This window comes from Drosophila montana, unplaced genomic scaffold, assembly GCF_035044405.1.
Source record: "Drosophila montana isolate Dmon_TW-CO22-7 unplaced genomic scaffold, ASM3504440v1 contig_787_1, whole genome shotgun sequence".
Lineage (NCBI taxonomy): Eukaryota > Metazoa > Arthropoda > Insecta > Diptera > Drosophilidae > Drosophila > Drosophila montana.
In genome coordinates this window covers 586,118-607,630 of record NW_026999082.1, presented here as the reverse complement: position 1 = coordinate 607,630, position 21,513 = coordinate 586,118, and the positions used below count along the sequence as shown (strand labels likewise).

The 21,513-nt window shown below is 40.0% G+C and overlaps 4 protein-coding genes across 15 annotated transcripts in view; 2 read left to right on the top strand and 2 right to left on the bottom strand.

The window, feature by feature from the left end:
- The window catches only part of Pdfr (Pigment-dispersing factor receptor), a 65,110-nt gene extending 54,448 nt beyond the window's left edge, over window positions 1-10,662 (top strand). For 4 of the 8 annotated variants that reach the window (XM_064699008.1, XM_064699007.1, XM_064699013.1 and 1 more), the window contains 7 exons: window positions 3,496-3,641; window positions 3,698-3,955; window positions 4,658-4,954; window positions 5,018-5,281; window positions 5,350-5,510; window positions 6,475-6,754; window positions 9,827-10,662. In XM_064699008.1, the coding sequence (XP_064555078.1) occupies window positions 3,496-3,641; window positions 3,698-3,955; window positions 4,658-4,954; window positions 5,018-5,281; window positions 5,350-5,510; window positions 6,475-6,754; window positions 9,827-10,081 (1,661 nt within the window). In that variant the 3' untranslated portion in view covers window positions 10,082-10,662. Of the gene's footprint in view, window positions 1-3,495; window positions 3,642-3,697; window positions 3,956-4,657; window positions 4,955-5,017; window positions 5,282-5,349; window positions 5,511-6,474; window positions 6,928-7,728; window positions 7,844-9,826 lie in introns of those variants that run through there. The other 4 variants (XM_064699012.1, XM_064699011.1, XM_064699009.1 and 1 more) reach the window with 4 other exon arrangements.
- Window positions 10,663-12,877: 2,215 nt separating this feature from the next.
- Vha36-3 (Vacuolar H[+] ATPase 36kD subunit 3) lies at window positions 12,878-14,656 on the bottom strand. Its single transcript, XM_064698997.1, has 5 exons — window positions 14,341-14,656; window positions 14,075-14,270; window positions 13,891-14,008; window positions 13,461-13,824; window positions 12,878-13,381 (listed from the first exon to the last, which is right to left on the bottom strand). The coding sequence occupies exons 2-5, from the start codon at window positions 14,113-14,115 to the stop codon at window positions 13,152-13,154; spliced, it is 753 nt and encodes a 250-aa protein (XP_064555067.1). The 5' UTR covers window positions 14,116-14,270; window positions 14,341-14,656; the 3' UTR covers window positions 12,878-13,151.
- A 1,726-nt stretch (window positions 14,657-16,382) lies between these two features.
- On the top strand, window positions 16,383-19,141 carry AANATL7 (Arylalkylamine N-acetyltransferase-like 7). Of its 2 annotated transcripts, none has more exons than XM_064699059.1 (2): window positions 16,383-16,455; window positions 18,131-19,141. In XM_064699059.1, exon 2 carries the CDS (start codon window positions 18,184-18,186, stop codon window positions 18,880-18,882), a length of 699 nt encoding a protein of 232 aa, XP_064555129.1. In that variant the 5' UTR covers window positions 16,383-16,455; window positions 18,131-18,183; the 3' UTR covers window positions 18,883-19,141. The 2 variants fall into 2 exon arrangements, with proteins under 2 accessions (XP_064555129.1, XP_064555130.1); XM_064699060.1 differs by having other exon boundaries at window positions 16,400-16,455; window positions 18,007-19,141.
- Window positions 19,142-19,400: 259 nt separating this feature from the next.
- Window positions 19,401-21,504, bottom strand: LOC135440068 (protein GUCD1). 4 transcript variants are annotated; one of them, XM_064699048.1, is made up of 5 exons: window positions 21,411-21,504; window positions 20,887-21,001; window positions 20,350-20,777; window positions 19,802-19,947; window positions 19,401-19,743 (listed from the first exon to the last, which is right to left on the bottom strand). In XM_064699048.1, the coding sequence occupies exons 3-5, from the start codon at window positions 20,739-20,741 to the stop codon at window positions 19,640-19,642; spliced, it is 642 nt and encodes a 213-aa protein (XP_064555118.1). In that variant the 5' UTR covers window positions 20,742-20,777; window positions 20,887-21,001; window positions 21,411-21,504; the 3' UTR covers window positions 19,401-19,639. The 4 variants fall into 4 exon arrangements, with proteins under 4 accessions (XP_064555118.1, XP_064555116.1, XP_064555119.1 ...); XM_064699046.1 differs by having other exon boundaries at window positions 20,350-21,001; XM_064699049.1 differs by lacking the exon at window positions 21,411-21,504 and having other exon boundaries at window positions 20,887-21,063.
- Between the last annotated feature and the right edge of the window lie 9 nt (window positions 21,505-21,513).

Here is a 21,513-nt window from a genome sequence, read left to right as displayed (position 1 = left end):
GCACCTTCATCACATAAGGTAACTACAGTGAAAATTTCAGCTTACGGTTTGGGCTATGCGTTGATCACCAATCAGTCAGTCAATAAGTCAGTCAGTCAGGACAAACCCTTTTATATATAGAGATATACTAAATATATATAAACAATTTATAACTGATAGATTTTTAAAATCAAGGCAAAAGTTAAATTTTCAATTTTAGCTTTGCGAAATTTTAATTCAATTAAATTTAAATTTAAGGAATCATTCAATTTTAAATTTCAAGAAGTTTCAAAATCGAAGTAAAACTGAAATTTTTAAAATTTTAAATTTCAAGAGGACAAACTAATGTTTTGAATTTTAAAAGTTTTGATTTTAAAATCAGGGAATAATTGAAGTTTTCAATTAAAAACTTCAAGAATTTTAAAATCAAGCAAAAATGCAATTTTTCAATTCTTAAATATCAAGAAATTTCAATTTAAAATCAAGAAAAATGCAATTTTAAAAATTAAAATTTTAAGTTTCAAGTTAAAAAATTTCAAGGAATTATATTTGACCATAAAACAAAATAAATATTCCCAGTTATAGCCAGTTGGTCATAAAAAATGCCATAAGCAAAACGCATTCCACATGAACTTGCAGAGCTGGATTAAATTTTGCACGGGACACAGAAATAGGTGAAGCCAACGAGCTGAGTGGACTACTCAGGAATGCATGAAGGCATCCGTGCGTGGGAGTCACGTAGTTGTCCATTGAGATTTGCCATAATGGGCAATGAAAGAAGCCAAGTGAATAGTTTAGTTGGCCATCAGTCTATTGCATAATTGGGCCTAACTGTATAATTCCATGGAACATACCAGGCAATCGAATGCAATTCAAATCATTTGGGTAATTATTCAACGTCCAACTGGGCCAAGACAATACGAGCTGGGCGTGGGCCTACGACAGCCGTCGCACATCCATAACTATACCCTGTTATTTACCTTTAATTTGCTGAAAATTGTCTTCAATTAGCTAATAAATGGCTTCTGAATTATTCGCTTGTTTCCTAAAAGTAGCGACCAAAGTCTCGGCAGATATATCCTTTAAATTGAGAATTGTGGGCATAACTCGAAGACTTTATGAGCTAGTCGCAATATATTTGGTATGTGGGCGTGTTTATGGCATGCTTAGACTGCGCATATTGCACTTTCTCAATACCTGCCCCTGTTCAGCTGGGAACTGACAAAAATCAAATGCTTAAAGTTAGGGTCTTACGCTTCTGTATATGCACACTTTTGCATGCCATATTGCAGCACTGAAAATGTCATTAAGATCGGACTACAGAGTTCGAAGTTGTTAAAGGATGCATTTACCGCAGTGCGAAGCAAAGGCAGCTAAGCTCTGCCAGTCGCATGTGAAGATGTTAAGAAAATAAACTGTTCGACATAGCTTTGATGTCAGCTAAGCTACCTGCTTTGCATAAGTGTGTGTGGATTTGGGCTCTGCCAAGTTTTTGACAGTCGCTTTCGCAGGAAGAACGACAGACTTTAATGATAATGAGCAGCACATTAGTTGAATGGCAACTCTTCTTGGCTCGTTACCATAGCATTAACTCGTGTAATTGGTAGCTACCTTCACCCCAACCCCTACCCGCTGGGCCTCATGTTACAGGTGAATTTTGATATATTCACCTGTTAATATTTAATAAGCAGCCAGTCATAATTTGACCTGACCCCAATGCCCTAATGGGTATTACATATAGCTGCATAACTGTACACACGACACCGTTAGGTGCGGGGTGTGCGTGTGTGTGTATGCGTGTGTGGGAAGGGGGGGGCACTCGCAAAAAGCTCGTTTCAATTGACATAATTACAGTTAGACCGAAGCTGTCATTGACAACGTTGACGCTTACGTTAGCGCTGACATCGACGCTGACATCGGGTTGCTGTTTGATTAAAGCAAATAGTAAAAGCAAAGAAGAAAAAAACAGTTGCGGCTGAGCGCTCGACTGGCAAATACCCTGGACTTTCAGTTTGATATATTGGAAGCTTGAACACACAATTAAAAAAAAGTTGTCAATTTCACAAATCTTTTTCGTGTTGCGACTGATTCTCATAGTTCTTCCCACGATTTGTCGCGCACTTAGCCAAAATGTACTACTACCATCTCTTGAGAGCTTGTCTCAGAGTTCGATTTAACAATTTATCAGTGCCACACTTCTCTGAACTCAACTCTCTGACTGCGGGGTAGAAAGCAGGACAACAGGCGAGGCCAATGTGAATCAAATTGAACGTGATTTGAAGGACGCGACAGCTTCAATACAATGAACTCCAGCCAAGCCAGGTGCGCCCATAAACGCACGCATCGTTTGATGGAACGTGAGGTACATTCATTTTAGCACATGCTTGCCTGAGCCAATAAAAAAGTACGTCAACAATTTAACTGAGTGAGGCGTGCACAAAAAATAGCTAAACCAGGTCTGCAAACCACTAACCAAAATGAACTAATTTTCGGTTCAAAGCAACTTGCCTGTGAGAGTCAGCTCAGTTCGTGATCCTGATTAGATAAATCGCCTTCAAAACTTCTCATTTTTTACCAAACCATTTTTGAACAGAGGCTCCCAGCTCGAACCGGTTTGGTTCGAAAGCGGTTCGCAACCTTGTTCATATTGATAATCTTTACTTTGAGCCGGGCTTAACTCAAACTATTTTAATTTAAACCCAAGTATTTTTGAACATTAAATTGGTAGTTAAAAGTATCGAAATTTTGCCTCGAACCGGTTTGGCTCAAACAATTGTTATCAATATCCCTGCATCTGGGTTCTCGGATCTCCATTAAACCTTTTTTAGTCAAACTAGCTTTGAAAAGAAATATGGTTCGGTTCGGTTCAGCTGCTTTTTGGGCAACTGGCTGGCTCGGAGGTTCGCTTAACCTTTTTATTGAAACAAAAAACTTTCTGAACAGAAATGTGGTTCGGTTCGATTTTTGGCTCGGCAGAAGCATCTGCATCTAGTTGCTCAAGCGGTAACGAGTTTCGTTTTTGGTTATGCTTAGAAAATATACATGTAAAAACCGACTCGAACCGGTTCGGCTCAACAGATCTCCCTCAAACTATTCGATCATGAACCAAAACATTTTAAATAGAAATATGGTTCGGGTTAGTTCAACATATTTACTTACTCTGGGGTTCGGTTCATGTTTAAAAAAAAAACATTGAAATTCCCATCGCGAACTGGTTCAACAGCATCTTTAATCCTTATTTGTATTGATACCTTGATTTGGGTCTAGATCTGCCTCCAACTATTTGTTTAAAAAATACTTTAAAAATCCGCCTCGAAGCGGTTCGACTCAAAAGCAGTTTGCAGCTTCGTTTATATTGGAAACCTACCAACTACTTGGCTAGAAAATGTTAAGCTTGTCGTTTGCTCTCAGCTGCCAGTTGCTTATTTACTTGCTTGATTGACCCCTCTGGAAACAAAAGGACATAAAAAGGTACACAGAAAATGTAATTGCTGGTATTGTGTTTCGCTTAAACAGAGTTTGCCAATCGGAAGTGCGAGCTGGATGGTCATTGGGCTGGCCGACCCAATTCGACTGTACAAAAGCCCTCCGGCTGGACCGACTATGGACCCTGCTACAAGCCGGAGGTGATACGGCTGATGCAGGAAATCAAGGATGTTAACGTAAGCAGGACAATGTTTAGTTTTGCGATCACTTAACAAGCGTTTTTCCACTGCAGCTCTACATGGACATAGCTCAACGTACACGCACCCTGGAAATCATTGGACTATGCCTGTCCCTGTTCGCCCTGATCATATCTTTGATGATCTTTTGCGCCTTTCGATCGCTGCGCAACAATCGCACCAAAATACACAAGAATCTGTTCGTTGCCATGGTCTTGCAGGTGATTGTGCGACTGACCCTCTACCTAGATCAGTTTCGGCGTGGCAAATCGGACTCGGCCAACAACACAAGTCTATCGGTTATTGAGAATACGGTGAGTACAAGCTTCTCTCAAAGATCTTTAAAAAAGAGTTTCAGACCGATCGGCCACCAATTTTGAAACCTTTGTCTACATAGGATATTTGAGTGTACCATTTACACTTGAATTTCGACAAAAAATAATGTTGCTAGATTAAGATGCAAAATTGATCTAGGGGCCAAACCATGATAAAAGAACCAAACCTCGTGAAAATCGGATGAGATTTGACCGAGTTATGGTGGTGGGAAATTTTGACCTTTGTCTATATATGATATTTGACCTTTGTCTATATATGATCGATAAATTTCGACCAAGATTTATGTACCCAGATTTAGACGACAAATTGATCAAGGGGCTTTAATTTTGCGAAAAATATGAAACACGTCTCAAATGATTTTGCGTATAGATCCTTGAAAATGAATTTGAACCGGAAACGTCACCCACCAAATCTTTGACCCCCATTTCCAAGGAGGAAACACCCCTGAAGTTAATTTGAACAAAGATCTTTGAAATTGTGTTTGAGGCCGATCGGATGGTAGAGAAAAAAGTTTCATGCAAACGTTTTTCGCCATTATTCCACACTTGTGGGTGGAATTAACCGAAACCCCTTCGTAACGTGAACGTGCACGTCAAGTCACCAATTTGTCAGTCAGATAGATAGATAACCATATAAATAACCTAGAGCTGGTGTAAATAAAGGACATTTATCGATTGCAGCCCTACCTATGCGAGGCATCGTACGTGCTGCTGGAATACGCACGTACCGCCATGTTCATGTGGATGTTCATTGAGGGTCTCTACTTGCATAATATGATCACCGTCGCGGTATTCCAGGGTAACTTTCCGCTCGTATTCTTCTCGCTGCTCGGCTGGGGCATGCCCGTGCTGATGACCTTCGTCTGGGTTCAGTGCACGGCAATATTTATGGACACCTCGCTGGGCGATTGCCTCTGGAACTACAATCTGACGCCCTACTACTGGATCCTGGAGGGGCCACGTCTCACCGTTATCATGGTGAGTGCATCGAACGCAATACGAATTGTGCTTTTGGGCATACGCTTACCTTCTGGCCGGCAGCTGAACTTCTTCTTCCTGGTGAACATCATACGGGTGCTGGTCGTCAAGCTACGCCAGAGCCAGGCCAGCGAAATCGAGCAGACGCGCAAGGCCGTCCGGGCTGCAATCGTTCTACTCCCACTGTTGGGCATTACCAACCTATTGCATCTGGTGCCGGCTCTGAAGACCGCTTGGAAATTCGCCATCTGGAGCTATGTGACCCACTTTCTGACATCCTTTCAGGGCTTCTTCATAGCGCTCATCTATTGTTTCCTCAACGGCGAGGTGAGTTGATCTCCTGCTCCAGCCTGTGCCCATTTGAACTCCTCCCTCTCCTCCTCTCCTTTGGCCAGGTGCGCGCTGTCATGCTGAAGAGCATCGCCGTGTGGTTGTCTGTGCGTGGCCATCCGGAATGGGCACCCAAGCGCCCCTCCATGTATTCGGGCGCCTACAATACCGCACCTGACACCGATCCACAGCTGAAACCAGGCGACCCACAACGAACCGGCAAGCGGTAGGCACACACTGAAAAAAACACTGGAAAAAAAAAATGAACAAAAAAAAACTACCCAAAATTGCAACAACATTTTCATATTCGTCCCTTAAAATCTTGACTAAGGCCTGTCGCCACATTTTTAAGAAGTTGAAAAAACTTAAAAAATATTCCTTAATTTTTATTTAGGAATTTTTATTTGATTTATATAGAGCAACATTTTTTTGACTATCGCAACTTTTTGTGTTAAGAAGCAGCAAATGTTGTCTGTTAATCAGAAAATATTTCTAAAATATTTTTAAAAAAATCCAAGAAAAAAAACTTCCAAAAATTAGCAAATTACATTTCTTATATTCTTGCAGAGGGCATTTTAAGTTTGTCATGAAATGGATAACGCATAGAAGAAGACATCTGCGAACCCATAGAGCCGAGTTAATATAGCCAAGTGCATAAGTCCCTCTGTCTGTCGTCTTGAAACTTTGCATAGATCTGTCTTTATATTGCAAGCAGTACATATGTATGTCGGCATCGGCCGGATCGGAGCACTATATCATATAGCTGCCGTAGCAACGATCCGTCGAAAAGTAGCCTCTTGTATGGACAACTTTTTTGTTTGTCAAGATGTCTTGACTTAACCCGATATCTTGACTAAACTAGTTAAACTATGCTGCTTATATACTTATGAGCCGAATCGCATCAAGATCGCACTACTATATACGCTATAGGAAGAATCGGTGGAAAGATGAGTTCTAATTTGGCCAAATATTCTGTTTACCATGAGTTGTGCATCAAACTTACCATTTGCAAGCTTTACTTTTCTCACATATGTATCTGCAAAAGAGAAATGTCTGCAAGGGTATTAAATCTTCGGGATTTGCTGAAGATAAACTTTTGTTTTTTCGAATATATACATATATTTATTTTCTTGCTTTGAGTGCACTCTAATAGTTTTGCCTTCCTCTACCCTTAAACAAAAAAAAAACAGGCTATCGCAGTCCACAAAGCGTTTGAATTCACGCAAGGCCAGCAGCGTGACCATTGTCATTAACACCGAGCCGCAGATCCACAGATATATACCGAGGCGCAGCAACAACAACAGGGCCTCCACTGGCAGTCTACGTGTCCGCGGCATAATGAAGGCCAAGGAGGAGCCGGCCAGCGGCTCGGACGTGGGCCAGCGCATACGGAGCACGGATGAGGAGGCATCGACAACTGGCCGCAACAACAACAACTGGATGTTCAGACTGTGCTTTCGCGGCCAAAAGGTACTGAGAGTACCGCCAGCGACATCCGTACCACCCGAGTCAGTTGTATTTGAGTTGTCAGAGCAGTAGGCCAATTTACATAGTTATAGCCAAATAGACGTAGCCCGTGCTCGTACTCTCCCCGTAGATCCTTAGTTCAATTAGAGCTTTAGAGCCCCTAGTGATACACCAAATGTAGTCTTACTTTTCCAGCTACGTTTCGCCCCACTTGCACAAAACAGCCCCAACCCACGCACACACACGCACACACACGCACACACACGCACACACACGCAATTGTAGCTTTTTCAGCCCTACTGTACTAGAGAGCTGGGAACATGTCGTGTTATTTTTCTGATGCTGACACGAACACGAACACGAACACGCAATCGTGTTTGAATATCAGTTTTAGCACGAAATCAAGACCGAACACGCGCCAGCACGACCTACATTGTTTAAGCACGAACAGCACGTTCTCAAAAGTCGTGAGTATCGTGTCACGCGCTTGCTCAAATTTATATTATATAATGAGAACAGTTCATATCGGCTCCACATATATATATATATATATATATATATATTGTAAAGTTTCGTTTTATAAGGCAAACTCGTTGGTCGTATCGTAAAATCGTGTTTCGTGTTTCGTGCTCGTGTCTGATCTCGGCAAAAGTGCAGCACGCGTCATACACAAGCCTCTAAGCTGGGCAAAACACACGCATATTACAGATTTGTTTATTGTTTATTGTTTTTTGCTGCTGCTGCTGCTGCTGCTTACGTAGTGTTAAAACCGTCTTAGCGACAGCTCACTGTAAACGATATTATGTATCTAGAGTACACATTTATACCCTATATTTTAAACTCCTAACTAAATCGCCAATTGTGACACCAAATAACATCCTGTATATCATATCCACATATTATCAGACCCTAGTCAGCCTCTAAGAATCCGCAAAACAATAGATTTTAGCATGGTTATCACATGTTTCTTATTTCAGCAATACCCATGCCTGGGAACTTTGGCAGCATGTCAATTAAAACAACATTCGTAAATACTTGATTTAAACAACAAAAAAACAAAACAAAAAACAAAAAATATTTACGTTAAAATCAGTGTGACCGAATATAAAATTCGATTTATCAAAAAATACCCTTTTTATTATTTTATTTAACCCCAAATTGATTTAACCCCACTCCAGAAGTTTTAGTAAGGTTCTTGTAAATATGTATATGTATATGTTTAAATTTATATAAGTGCTAAAAGTAACAAATATTTAAATTTAGATTTTCTAGCGTCAACTTATTTTAAAGCCACGTACCAATCAAATTGGGCAATTTCTATGGTTTGTTAGTGAAAGCGGCGGGCTAGCTTTGATATATTTTAGGGCATTAGAGGTACAAACTGTACTAGATTGAAGGGCACAAGTGTCGAAACTAATTGATAAGTGAAAGTAATGCACCAAGGATATAGTTATAAACTATTAACCCAACCAGACAAATAGCACAGTCTATGCCTATGTGGCGTTAAAAACAAATCCCAAAAATCAACACAAAGGTCCTTGAGAGAACAATATTAATACTCGAGACCAGGGAATGTAGAAATAATGGAGTATTTGGCCAATTTTAGGTGTGTACAGGGTATCTGCAAGTCGGAAACTATACTCAAAATAGACACAAAGTTGATTGAGAATATAATATTAAGAATAGTAAGAACAGAATAGGTAGTAGGAAATACGTATCTGGCCATTTTCGAACGGGTACAGGGTATCTGCTAGTCGAAAGTTCTAAGTTATCTCAAAATCAACATAAAGTTGCCTGAGAATATATCTATGGTAAAGAAGCGAGGATGTATGAGAATCTATTGACAGTAGAGAACAGAGAATGTTGGAGTAAATGAATATGTACCCGGTTTGAAATGCGTACAGGGTATCTGCTACACGCACAAGCAGTAAAAAGTGCTCAGCGAAAGTACAATAAAATGCAGAATTCGAAATTCTAACTAAATATGATTCATGAAGCTTTAACTGAAAATGAAAGTATTTGAAAATATAGGAGCATGATCTTGTCTAGTTTTTTTGCCTGTTTTTGCGCTATTTTCTTTCTCGAATTTGGTCACACTGTTCAACTACGCGCGTATAATTGGCATTAATATGGGCATAAGATGCCAAAATTATTGAAACGTATTATTTTTGATAATTATTTTAGTCTATTGCAACTGTACAATAAAATGCAGAATTCGAAATTCTAACTAAATATGATTCATGAAGCTTTAAGTGAAAATGAAAGTATTTGAAAATATAGGACCATGATCTTTTTTTGCGTTTTTGCGCTATTTTCTTTCTCGAATTTGGTCACACTGTTCAACTACGCGCGTATAATTGGCATTAATATGGGCATAAGATGCCAAAATTATTGAAACGTATTATTTTTGATAATTATTTTAGTCTATTGCAACTGTACAATAAAATGCAGAATTCGAAATTCTAACTAAATATGATTCATGAAGCTTTAAGTGAAAATGAAAGTATTTGAAAATATAGGACCATGATCTTTTTTTGCGTTTTTGCGCTATTTTCTTTATCGAATTTGGTCACACTGTTCAACTACGCGCGTATAATTGGCATTAATATGGGCATAAGATGCCAAAATTATTGTAACGTATTATTTTTGATAATTATTTTAATCTATTGCAACTGTATTTGCTTCTAATTAATCTGATCACCGAGTTCTTTTGCAGCGCTTTGTTTGCAACAAACGCACAAGATTCAATTATATTAATAATATTCACTAAACTGAAAGAAACCGAGAATAACAAAAGCTATCAAAGTTAATGTCTGTTTGCGTTTCCCCCCTCTCTCTCTCTCTCTCTCTCTCTCTCTCTCTCTCTCTCTCTCTCTCTCTCTCTCTATCTGCCTTTCTCCTCTCCCACTCTAAATGCGAAATGCATTTAAATGTATTTCGGTTGCGAATTTTTTTTATTTGCGCTGCTTTTTATCTACTCTCTCCCTTCCGCTCCCTTTCCCTCTCTTACTCTCTCTCTCTCTCTCTCTCTCTCTCTCTCTGTCTTGGCTGTCTTTCTTTTTGTGTCATTTGCAGAACAAATGTGTGATTCCTAACGCTCAAGTGTCTCAGCAGATATTTATAACGTCACAGTTGCCAACGACCACAGATATCGCGAAACCTACGACAACAACAACAACAACAGCAGTACTAGCAGCAGCAACAACACCAGCAACTGCAGTCGCAGCCGCAACAACAACAAGCAGAATAGCCGCAGCCGCAGCCGCCGCCGCCGCCGCATCAGCAGCAGCAGCAGCGGCAATTTTACAAAAAACAACAGCAAACGCCTAAAGCTTAACGCGAGCACCTCTCGCTCAAACACGCTCTATCTCTCTCTCTCTCACACACTCCCTCTCTCCTTCTGCGTCTGCCTCTGCCTCTGCCTCTGCCACTATCTCTCTCTTTGTCGCTCCCTCTACTGCGCTCTCTTTCTCTCTTTGTGTATGGCTTAGCTTAGCTTTTAAGCGCGACGCTGTACTAAAAAAAAACTAAACTTATGTAACTGAAATGTGTGCACTTTTACAAATAGATAAATACGATTTTTTTTTATATATATATATATATACATATATATATACATACACACACATATAGCTGGAAAATGCAGCGTTATATTAATCCCAAAATTGAAATGAAAAGCCGTTAAAAGCGAATTGAATGCGATTCGAGGCGTCGGGTTTTTTTTTTCTCTAAATGTATATGTGTATGTGGAGTGTTAATGTTAAAGAGAAAACAATTTTTTTTTTTTAAATATATACGTAATCTAAGTCGTCAAAGTACTAAATATATATATATATATCTATATACACATACATACATATACATGTTCTTCATATACAAGAAATATAGCTACATATTTATATATATACATACTTAGAGTGCAATGACATACTCACATGACGTCACATTATATGCAAAATAACGGTATACCAAGCTACCTGACAAAATTTTGTTGCAGTGTTGAAAAACAACACATAAATGTAACATTTTGAAATGCGCGGGGCTTGAATTGAATCAATGATGATATTCGAAAGTAACTTGCCCGGGAATCGATGCAGAACTCGCTCCGTTTCAAATATGAACAATCTGAGCTTTACTTCTATCTAAAAGCAACGGGCTCTATTAAAGGCAAAGGGTTTCAGATATTATTTATGGCATTCCCAATCGGATAAAACTTGCCCACTGTTACTAACTTTTTGAGGGATAAGAATCCGATTCGATAGCTACAAACATCTTTAGGCAAAGTATTAAACGAAAGTTTCATGAATACTTATGGGCTTAGGCAAAAGAAGAAAAAACACCTTCGCTTGTTTTTGGTAGTTCGCAAAGTTCCGCAAAAAAGCTTCGACTTTGCGCGTGCTCCAAGAGCTTTTGCCGTTAATTTGGCTGGTTCATTAAACGCTTTTTGGAACCAGATCAAATATAAAGCCCCGTGAAAAAACCGCCTACAAACAAATATAAAATATACAAATAAAACATATTTAAAAAGTACAAAATGTAGTCAATGTACTTGGTATACAATATTAAAAAAATTACAAAAAAAAAAAAAAATACAAAAAATACAAAAAAAAAAAAAATACATAAATATATTCTCATAGGTATAATCCATGTGAACTATTCAGCTTGAGAACCATTTACACTGGCCGCGTAAATGCAGCAGCTTAAAAGCCCCATTTACACCGCTTGTCTAGGGAAAGTTTCCCACATTTTTTTTTCTGGCTTTATTCGTAGACGAAACGCTTCGCGCACATTTGTAGCTAAGAAAAAAAAAACAAGCCGAATTTAAAGGAACACACAAAATTAATGAAAAAGCTAACTACTTGAAAAAATGTTTAAAAACAAAATTAGAACAGCAACAAAACTGTGAGAACAAACATTCTTTACAAAAAAAAAAAACACGCAAAAAAAAAAACAGTGGTCAATGGCAAACTATTACGTGTATAAGCAAATATATGGTATATATGTGTGAATAAACACGATTATTTTATATGTGTATAAAATAAATTAATGTATGTCTCGCCTATTATTAATTCAAATGGACCACAACGAGATCAAGAACCCAGTTGAAAGTTAATCTTTGCCACAGGTTTCCTTGATATTAATCGTATTTGTACCCTGAAGTGACTAACAATAAGGGCATATTGTTTTTGTGCTAATGTACGTAACAGCTGGGAGGCAGCATATTCGGAAAGTCTATATATTCCTGAAGAGACATGTCTGTCTGTGTGACAATAGACAATACGCAGAATGTTTCTTTTGCTTCGATATCACATCCCATTGGCATTAAATCGATTATGATAGATCGCTTTTTTGGCTTAACTCGAAGATTACAAGAGCTAGATGCATGAAATTTGGTATTTCACTATTTGGATACCTGTAAGACTCGGGAATGACAAGAGCTAGATGAAATTTGATATGTGGATGCTCGTTTACTACACACACAGATAAAACATTACTTGGATACCTGCATAACTTGGAAGTTAGAAGAGCTAGAGGTCGATAGTTTCTCGTACAATCATCACATATGAAGAATATTTCACTTTTTTGATGCCTAACCCATTCGCGCCAAAACATTTAGTTAGGTAAGCTCTTGCGATTCGGTATAATTTCATAAAGATCGGAGCATAAACGCCGAAGTTAATCAGGATCGTATTTGCCATAACATGGAGCTAAGGGAAGGGCACAGTCGCAGCACAAGATGCGAAGAGGGGCATGCACAGGCTCTAGAGCTAGATTGCGTATACAGGGTATCTCCTAGTCGACTAAGGCACTCTCGCTTTTGATAGCCCTGCGCTGCGGCTTATGGATCGACGCGTGCCGGCCATGGGTTGAGGCCATGTGTGGCCATGTGTGGGTTGCCGGGGGGGAGGCGGGTGCAAGGGGCAAGGAGCAGCCATATCGATGACGCTGGAATGCAAATTTCGCAGTTAATGAGACATATTTATGGGGCCATCAAAATTTTTACTGCGCCCAATTAAAAAAAATTGAAACGAAATTCAGCAAATGACAAAGAAACACACAAAAGGCGCACACAATAACGATCATAATAATAATAATAATAATAATAATAACAATAATAACAATAATACAAATACATTGTTAAATACGTGTACATAATTTCATTAGCTGCGTACAACAACAACAACAGCAACAACAACAAGACGAGAGCAGTCAAAACAACAACAACAATAACGAACCAGAAGCTGAACCAGAACCAGAACCAGAACAAATTGGAGCACAATGTGAACGAAATTGAATAAAGACTCGAAAAAGGCGTGAGGTAGTCTGCGAGTGTGTGTGTGTGTAGGGCGGATGAAGCATCGTAAGAGTTCGCTGATTGTTGAGGATGTGAGCGATTTGTCTAGAAGAGCAGATCCTCGTCGCCGTCGTTTTCCAGTATACTCTGCGCCTCCTCGCTGCAGGGCACAGTGTAGCCCTGGCGGCGCAGCTCCTCGCGGGCACGGTCCGCCGATTTGCGGGCCTCGCGCTTCTTGTCCTGTATCTTCTTGAGGCGATAGAACTCCTCGCGCTCCAGCTCGTCCAGCTCACTGATGATATACTCAATGGTGCGATTGATGCGCGGTATGATCACTGTGCAGGGCATATAGATAGACATATACGATATTCGATTAGTTGGCATGCATACGATAATACGGATACGATAACGAACCGTACTCAATGGCGTTGACGCGCCTGTTGGTCACCTTGATGACATCGTCCAAGGTGACAAAGGATGTCTGCAGCGAGGCCAGCTCGACGAGCAGCCGGACAGCGCTCTGATAGTTCTTCTTCAGCTTGGCCAGCTGCTGGCCGCCACGCGCCAGCCCGGCCAGCTCGTAGGTATCGACGCCATCCTGATATGGCTCGAAGATCGGCAGCGTTACGCCCGCAACATTATCCTTTTTGGTTCGTATCTTGATCTGCGCCTTGGTCACATTCTGCAGCACAATCTGATTGATGTCGCCCGTGGTGAACTTGACCTCGGCCAGCGAAAAGGCCGCCTCCTTCATCACCTGGCCCATTAGCGTTTTCGTCTATGGGCAATAACCGACAGAGTTTCAATATGTTGACTGTGGCAACAGCCGCGTCGCGCTGCCTACCTCAATGATCTTGCCCAGAATTAGGCGAAAACGCATCTGCAGAGCGTCGGCCTTCTTCTTAAGTAGGCCATGGCCCTTTGTGGCGCCCGCCAGGCGCGATTTCATCAAAGTTTGTGCTCTGCGCGAGAAATTCATCACTTGGAGCATCTCTTGGGTGTGCGTGTGTGTGTGTGGGTGTACTCACCCGCGCGATGGAAATATGGGCAGACGATCTTTGGCAGCCATGATTTCAAGTTGAAAGCACACAATTTACCGTTACCGTTGCCGTTATCGTTACAGCTACAATTACAGTTACGTTCTCGACCAGCCGTTGACAAGTTTTGGGTCGAAATTTTTGTCAACAACAAGGACAACAACAATAACAATGCCCAAACTGTAAACTATAAATAAGAACAACAAAATATTAACCAAAAATATATATGTATGTATATGTATATGCGACAAATATACAAAAATAAACGGACGAGCAGCGAGACCAAGAACGAGAACCGCAAAGCAAAGCACACGACAGCGAAATGGGACAAACGGCAAATAGCGCAACGCTCATCCGACGTCAACGTCAACATCGGCGTCGACATCGACGTCGACGTCAACATCGGCGTCCAAAATGACGTATGGATAAAAGTGAAGCGCGACCGTTGGTCCGGGCGCTCAGCTGTTTCCACCGCAGCTGCCAGCGATGGACGCGTCAAACTAGAGATGAGCGCGTGAGTACCGATCAAATACGGCACATTTCAGTTGAATAGATCGAGCATATCAGTTGAGATGAAATTTGAATTTGAATTGATTTCAACGCGAAATGTTCAGCTTGATAGCTAAAGCAAAACCTGTTCTCATTCTACACTGTTCACAATGTGAAAGAGAGCATTTTAGTTTAGTTCTGACTTTCGTTCGTTTTTAGTTGGCTTGTTGATTCATTTTTCCTTAGAGTTAGGCGGGGTATAAGCTTTCCTTTCATTAGCTCCATCGAATAGATCGCGCCTTTATTTTTCGTGCTTTTGGGAACAGCCCCGGCGCCACTAATCTCTACTCACGACTACCTAAAACGCATATCTCTAGGCCACTGCTGCCAAATCGCTGCATTGGCCGTTAGATCAAATAAATTTAAATTGAAGCTGATTGACAACAATACGCATAACACTTAGCAAAAGAAGAGAAATGCCAAATGCCAAAAACACCTGCTGCCTCATCCATTGCCATTGTCATCGGGTTTCGTCATGACCTGACAATCGAGCACGGCCGCAAAGAGTTTTGGCTGGGGAGCCACGGGGGTGGTCCGAGTCACGCAATTTGAATATGCGTCTTGTGCCCAAAAACATTTATAAAAAAAGCGACAAACAAAAAACAAAAAACAACAACAAATTTAAAGTACACGTGTACGCCTTATATAGTTGGCTGTGTACGGCCACGGCCCACTGATGTTGTTGATAATATTTATTAAAATAATAAATACTGCATTGGGATTGACAATCGCCGAGGTCTCTCAGTCTCGCCCAGTGCCAGGGCCGAACAACAATGGTTATGGGCGTGGCTGGGTCCCATAACGAATCTGATGCCAAGCCAAATTGTCAACCCATAGATCCGCAATTACACGGCTACGTAATGCCCTAATTCCAGATGGCGGAACGTTTTCTCTCAAAGTTGTCAAGGTCATTGATGAAACTTTTATATTATTTAGTGTAATTCATAATTGAAGGTCATTGATGAAACTTTTACATTATTTAGTGTAATTCATATCTATATCTTTATCTATATATAAATTGTCCTGACTAACTGGCAGTTACCTTGTGTGATAAAAGGTGCAGGGTACGACGGGGTTTCGGAAAATTCTACCCGCAAATATGGCACATTTGATTGGTTATCATCCGATTAACTTATGTTTCGATCTATGTAACTGTGTACGTAAGTAAATTTGTCTATGCTCTTTTTTTTACAATTTTAACCGCTGTGCTGCATATTAAAACGTTATAAAACGGTAAACGCACTACTATGCGATTCTCAAGAATTCAAGTAAGTCCTGCAGGTTTTCTTGCTTTCTCAGAAGTGTTGTGTTGAAAAGTGTGTTGGCTAATTAATAAACTTTCTTTTTGCTTGTTAGTTTTGTGTGCTTGGGTGGTTGTGCGTGTGTATCTGTATGAATTGATGTGTGCGTACATAGATATACGAATGTGCACGCATACAAGTATGAATTTGCGTACTAACATACATATGTGCATTTCTGCCTGCATATAATCATATATACATCAATTAGAATTAGGCACTTAAACATTATACATACCTCCTGGTATTTTATTTATTTCTGTTTCTTTAAAATGTTTAGATTATTTAGCTAGATGCTAAAGATTGTACATATAGATTAAATAACTGTGCTGCTGCCATGCACTGCAAATATCCGTTGATGATTCTATTAAAATGCATGCAAATTTAACTGTTATTCAAACTAAACCGTATGGTTATGGCTCCAATTTTTACAGCTTAGTTAAAGCATTCTCCTTTTTCATCTCTCAATATCAAGGCACGAATATTTGTTAAGAAAGTGACACCGCTTTAGGCATAGGTCCTTGAGTAAGTCATATAAAAGTCAAAATTCGTATGTATTCACATAGTATAGATACACGCACGCATACACACACAACCGCAATTTGCGTGAGGCAGTCTCACACACACACACATACACACGCAGGCACAGACACAACAGAGTGAATCAACAGTTGGCGTTATTGCTGCTACCGCAAAAAACTGTCAAATTTCTGTGTGGTAAATGCGAAGGAGTGGGAGCAGGGATGAGACAAGAACAAAAGCAGCTTTGCCTCTCTCTCTTACTCGCGCTCTCTCCTGCATTTTTATTGTCATTTCACATAAGTCACGAGCAGGCAATGACTCGCTCACTGACTCACTCACACATACACACACACACACACACACGCACAGGCACGCACGCACGCACGCATCCTGCTAGCAGTTAACAGTTAACGCCATAGACGTCCGCCGAATGGGGGGCATGGGTCGCCAATAAACGACTTGTTGAGCAGAGTGCCCAGCACAGACGCCACTGGCACGTTTATTTTTCTCGCACAGGAACAGAGGCTCTGCTGGGATGCTGCTGCTGCTGGGGCCGCAGTTCGCATTTTGCAGCGCCCGCAAGTAGGTTACATATTTTTTTTGACGCTCCCGCGAATTAGAAAATCTAATTGAGAGCTTTGACACCATACGCCAGTAAGTAAGTAATTAATGAAAATCTGCAGAGATTTACAGCTACAAAATAAGCTAAGTGAGAAGAAAATAAAGTAAATATACACGTTGCAGTGCAGGTGATGTCAGAGTCGTAAAGCTTGCACGCTAGTGGAGGGGGGAGAGAGTTGTGTGCATGTAACAGGACTTTGTCGCTTAGGCGTCGTAAATGTTGAATATAATGCGATTGTAATCGCAGCAGCAGCAGCAGCAGTAGCAAACAACAACAAAGGCGCAGTGAGTGTGTTTGAGAGAATGTATGCGTGTTGGAATTCGTCTGTGTGCGTGAGAGTTTTGCGTTCTCTCTAATTACGTTATGAAAGCAAAAATGCCAGTGGCATCTGGCATCTTACATGTATGTATATGTGTGTATGCATGTGTATAGACAGTATGCGCACTTAAATACAGTGATCGCTCGCAAATTGAAACTGCACGAAATTTAAATATTTCTTTGAAAAAAAAAACCCCGCTAAAATAGTAAAATATATTCATTTTTATTTAGAATTAATCTTAAATTTTTCGTAAATATAAGTCGTTCTGAAATAATAATATATCTAGTACACAGCGTTTTATTTAGCGAGCGACCACTGTACGTATGAGTACCTATGTGTATGCAAAGCTTTGTTAGGAATTCAATTAAATGCAGAGTTTTCGATAAAAGTCTCTGAACAAACGATTAATTCCTTTGATAAGATAATACAATAATATTATTTGTAAAGAATGCTTATAATTGTTCTAAAAGTTTTCATAGTCTTATGACATAAATTTCCCAATAAGTATGCTACATATGTTCAGATATTATTTGCATAGCATACATTTTGCGTACAATTTTGTAAGGTTTTGAGGAATTTTAGTTCATAATTATATATTTTTTAAATCTCTTAGACGTGGACAGGAAGCTACAGTCTAGAACATTCAAGCTTTTGTGTTTCTTTGAAAAAGCAGCATCTTCTACACAAATTTCTCTTGATTATCGAAGAGTTTGAATCAACCTTTTTTCTTCCCACAGCTTCTTTATAAAAACGACCAAAACCGATAGAAAATTACAAAAGTATAATAGAAATGGAGTACAAAGTGATTACAGAAGAGCACTTCGAGCGAGTGATTGAGCATTTGCGCGGAAATTTCTTTGCCGACGAGCCGCTGAATCATGCGGCCGGACTCTGCCAGCATGGCGGTGGCAACGTTGAGCTGGAGCATCACAGTCTGGCAACGCTGCAGGATCAGCTCAGCCTGATGGCCGTCGATGGGCGCAAAGACAGCGCCACCTATGGCCAAATAGCTGGTGTCATACTCAACGGCGTTTTGCGTCCGGGCGATACGGAAGAGGCGCTGGATAAGCTACAACACAGCATGGACGACAGTTACAAAAAGATATTTGAGCTGCTCTACGGGCACAGCCTGCAGGTGGATTTATTTGCGCGCTACAATGTGGAGCGCATCTTTGATGTGCGCATCCTATCGGTGGATGCACGCTTTCGGGGCCAGGGCATCGCCAAGGAGCTGGTGCGACGTGCCGAGCAGGTGGCACGCAAATGCGGCTTTCATCTGCTTAAAGCCGATGCCACCGGCATATTCTCCCAGAAGATATTGTGCTCGCAAGGCTTTCAGCCATTCTCGGAGCAGCTGTATGCGAAATATACAAATGATGCGGGCGAGATTATATTGCCCGTGGAGGCGCCACACATTAAGCTCCAACTACTAACCAAACAGCTCAACTATGAGAGCAATAAGGAAATTCCGTCGATGCAGAAACAGTAAAGTTCAAAATACAATTTTTATAAACCATTTTTTTTTTTGATATACTATATAGATATATATTTCTATGTAAACGCGTTCTTGGAATGTGCAAGGGCATAAAATCAAGTAATCTTAGGCAAATATTTATATAATAATGCATGCGGAATTACAAAATATTATAAAAATACGCTCTATAGTCTATATATATTGAGCTTTTATGTGTGGCTTCTAAAACTATTATACCTTATAATTTCGGTATTAAATCTAGTTTTTATATATATTTGTTTTGGTTTACTTGGGATTATGGCAAGTTCAAAAATGTATTGCAAGCGCATTAATCTTATATAAATTGTTGTTGTTTTTGAATGGGGACCAACTGTTACACTAAACAACTAAATAACAATAACTAAATACGCTGTTGTTAAACTAAAGCATAAACATTATACGAAACTCAAGCATACACATATATAATGCATAACAATTTATCTAACAAGGTTACAATTTTACAGTAAATACAATACAAAAAAAAAAAAAATAAATAAAAAAAATCGAAGGTTTTTATTTAATATAATATAAAAATATATAATAATAGTAAGCTGGTGAAAACTTCGGTAACGCAATGTTTAGGTACTTCAGGTGAGAGGCCCAGCCTAGCACAATCGGATCCCATTCCTAATAAAAATATCACATAGGCGCAGGTCCATATAACAATAACAACTCTGGAAACTGCTGGGCAGGTACTACTGCATCGGCCATGGGGTCACTGAGCACTTGAAATCTACTTTTTGCGATTCGTCTTCTCATAAATAAATATGATGTCCTGATCGGTGCCAAAGGCAATACGCGCGGTGTCCATTGCCCCAGAAAAACACCGGCAAACGTCTGGAATCGATTGGCAATTAGTGGTTGTAAGAATTATCGATCAATTTCGTTGACTTACGTCCGTCGCGTACTTCTGGATTGTGATAAAACAACTTACGCGTGGTTATATCGTAGCCACAGAGCACCACGTAGTGTCCCGCATACCTTTTGTTTTCATCCGTTGGCAATTTTGAGTTTCGGAAATAACAAAATAGATGAAAGCAACTTGATAATAAGCTAACATTTAGGCTTAAGCCACAGAAAATTAAGTACAATCACATACTGTGCACGAGTACACAGCTTAGATATCTTTTAAATGCTTGAAATGGCGGTTAAAGCTGTGCCAGTCCGATTTTCGATTAATTAGTCAATAACTAAATGTTATCGATAAGCAGCAACAGTGCCATTTTGAGCGCTGGCTGTAATGGTAATTGTGCAATTGATATTATGTGTGCAAGTGTGGCAACGCCACGAGGTGATCGCAAGTAGAATTTATTAAGCCATGGACATGACCTTGAGTCGCTCTATTTATCTAATTTCCCCGTCTTTGTGTGAGTGTGTGTGTGTGTGTGTGTATGTGTATATTCGTGCATAGTACCAAGATCGCGTAACATAACGACTACCTACCCAAATCTCTCACGTATTGTTTTGCGGCAGATCTCGCAGACGAGCAGCGAGGCATTTGTCAGTAATATAATTGGTCCATGGCGCGCCAAATGCGAAACGATTACTGGCATGTCCACTGTGCGCTGCTCGACGCTCAGGCCACGCACTTTGGCTTCCTTGAAGCGACGCAGCACCCGCCTCTCGTCCTTGTCAATTATGCGCGTATAGTACATGTGCTTCTTGTAGCTAGGATCGATTCCAAGTGTTTGGGTAAAGTACTCGTGTCGCACATTATAGCGCTGCAGAAGATAGCATAGATCAATTGTCCAGGTGCTAACGCCGAAGCCCTCCTCCTTGCAGATGGTCTCGAAATTGTTGAGGAACTGTTTACGCTGTGCGGTGGACAATATCATCAGTATGCAGGATACACCGCAATCCCAGTTATAGCGCTGTTGGTAATGTGTTAGATTGTAGTGTTTACTTTGCGGTATATTGTTCATTTTTGTTTTGTTTTCCTTGTTTGTTGTTGTTTTATCTTCTGCTTTTGTTGACACACACTGGTACCAAACTCTATGTGAACAATTGCTTTATTCCATTTGATTGCATCAACATGTTGTTAGTCATTAAAATTTTGATTTATTTGAAAGATTTGGGGGCCAAATGACTTTAAATGCTAAATTTTGAAGATGAAATTGCAATATGATAATATTTATTGGTTTCTTTTCAAAAACAGATGAGAATGTTAAACGTAGCAAGCACAACGTAAAGTTAAAATGACAGTAAAAAATAACAGAGACGTAAGCGCAAAAAGTGTAACGTAAGCGCAAAAATGCGTAACGTAAGCCAAAGAGCTCATTTAAGCAGTTCAGCAAATACAAGCCCCTTTTTAGCAGTTGCAAATCGCTGTGGTAATTGAGCTAAACTATATTAGCACAACCATTTGGCTCAATCTTTAAATTCACGACCAGCTTAGCAGAACGACCAGCTAACATTAGAGATGTGCAATACTGTGACTTCAGCTAATGTGATGTATTTCAAAAATTTCAGCAACTGAGTTTTCAAAGTGATTTACAAAAGCTTACCCGGTGTGTTGCCACCGGCACGTGTCTTGTGACGAATTTAATGTAAACAATGGCAATAATAAAGTTTGACAGACTATAGTCAAAGTAATCTCTTGGCATGCTT

Excerpts from the sequence above, each read along its gene's own strand:
- Vha36-3 (XM_064698997.1), bottom strand. The coding sequence starts at position 14,115 with ATGGCTGCCAAAGATCGTCTGCCCATATTTCCATCGCGCGG. Across the intron at positions 14,009-14,074 it reads CCCATATTTCCATCGCGCGG|AGCACAAACTTTGATGAAAT; the intron begins GTGAGTACACCC and ends TTTCTCGCGCAG. Across the intron at positions 13,382-13,460 it reads CGTCAACGCCATTGAGTACG|TGATCATACCGCGCATCAAT; the intron begins GTTCGTTATCGT and ends TGCCCTGCACAG.
- AANATL7 (XM_064699059.1), top strand. The coding sequence starts at position 18,184 with ATGGAGTACAAAGTGATTACAGAAGAGCACTTCGAGCGAGTGATTGAG.
- LOC135440068 (XM_064699046.1), bottom strand. The coding sequence starts at position 20,828 with ATGAACAATATACCGCAAAGTAAACACTACAATCTAACACATTACCAA. Across the intron at positions 19,948-20,349 it reads ACAATACGTGAGAGATTTGG|TTGCTTTCATCTATTTTGTT; the intron begins GTAGGTAGTCGT and ends CTTATTATCAAG. Across the intron at positions 19,744-19,801 it reads TCCAGAAGTACGCGACGGAC|ACGTTTGCCGGTGTTTTTCT; the intron begins GTAAGTCAACGA and ends AATCGATTCCAG.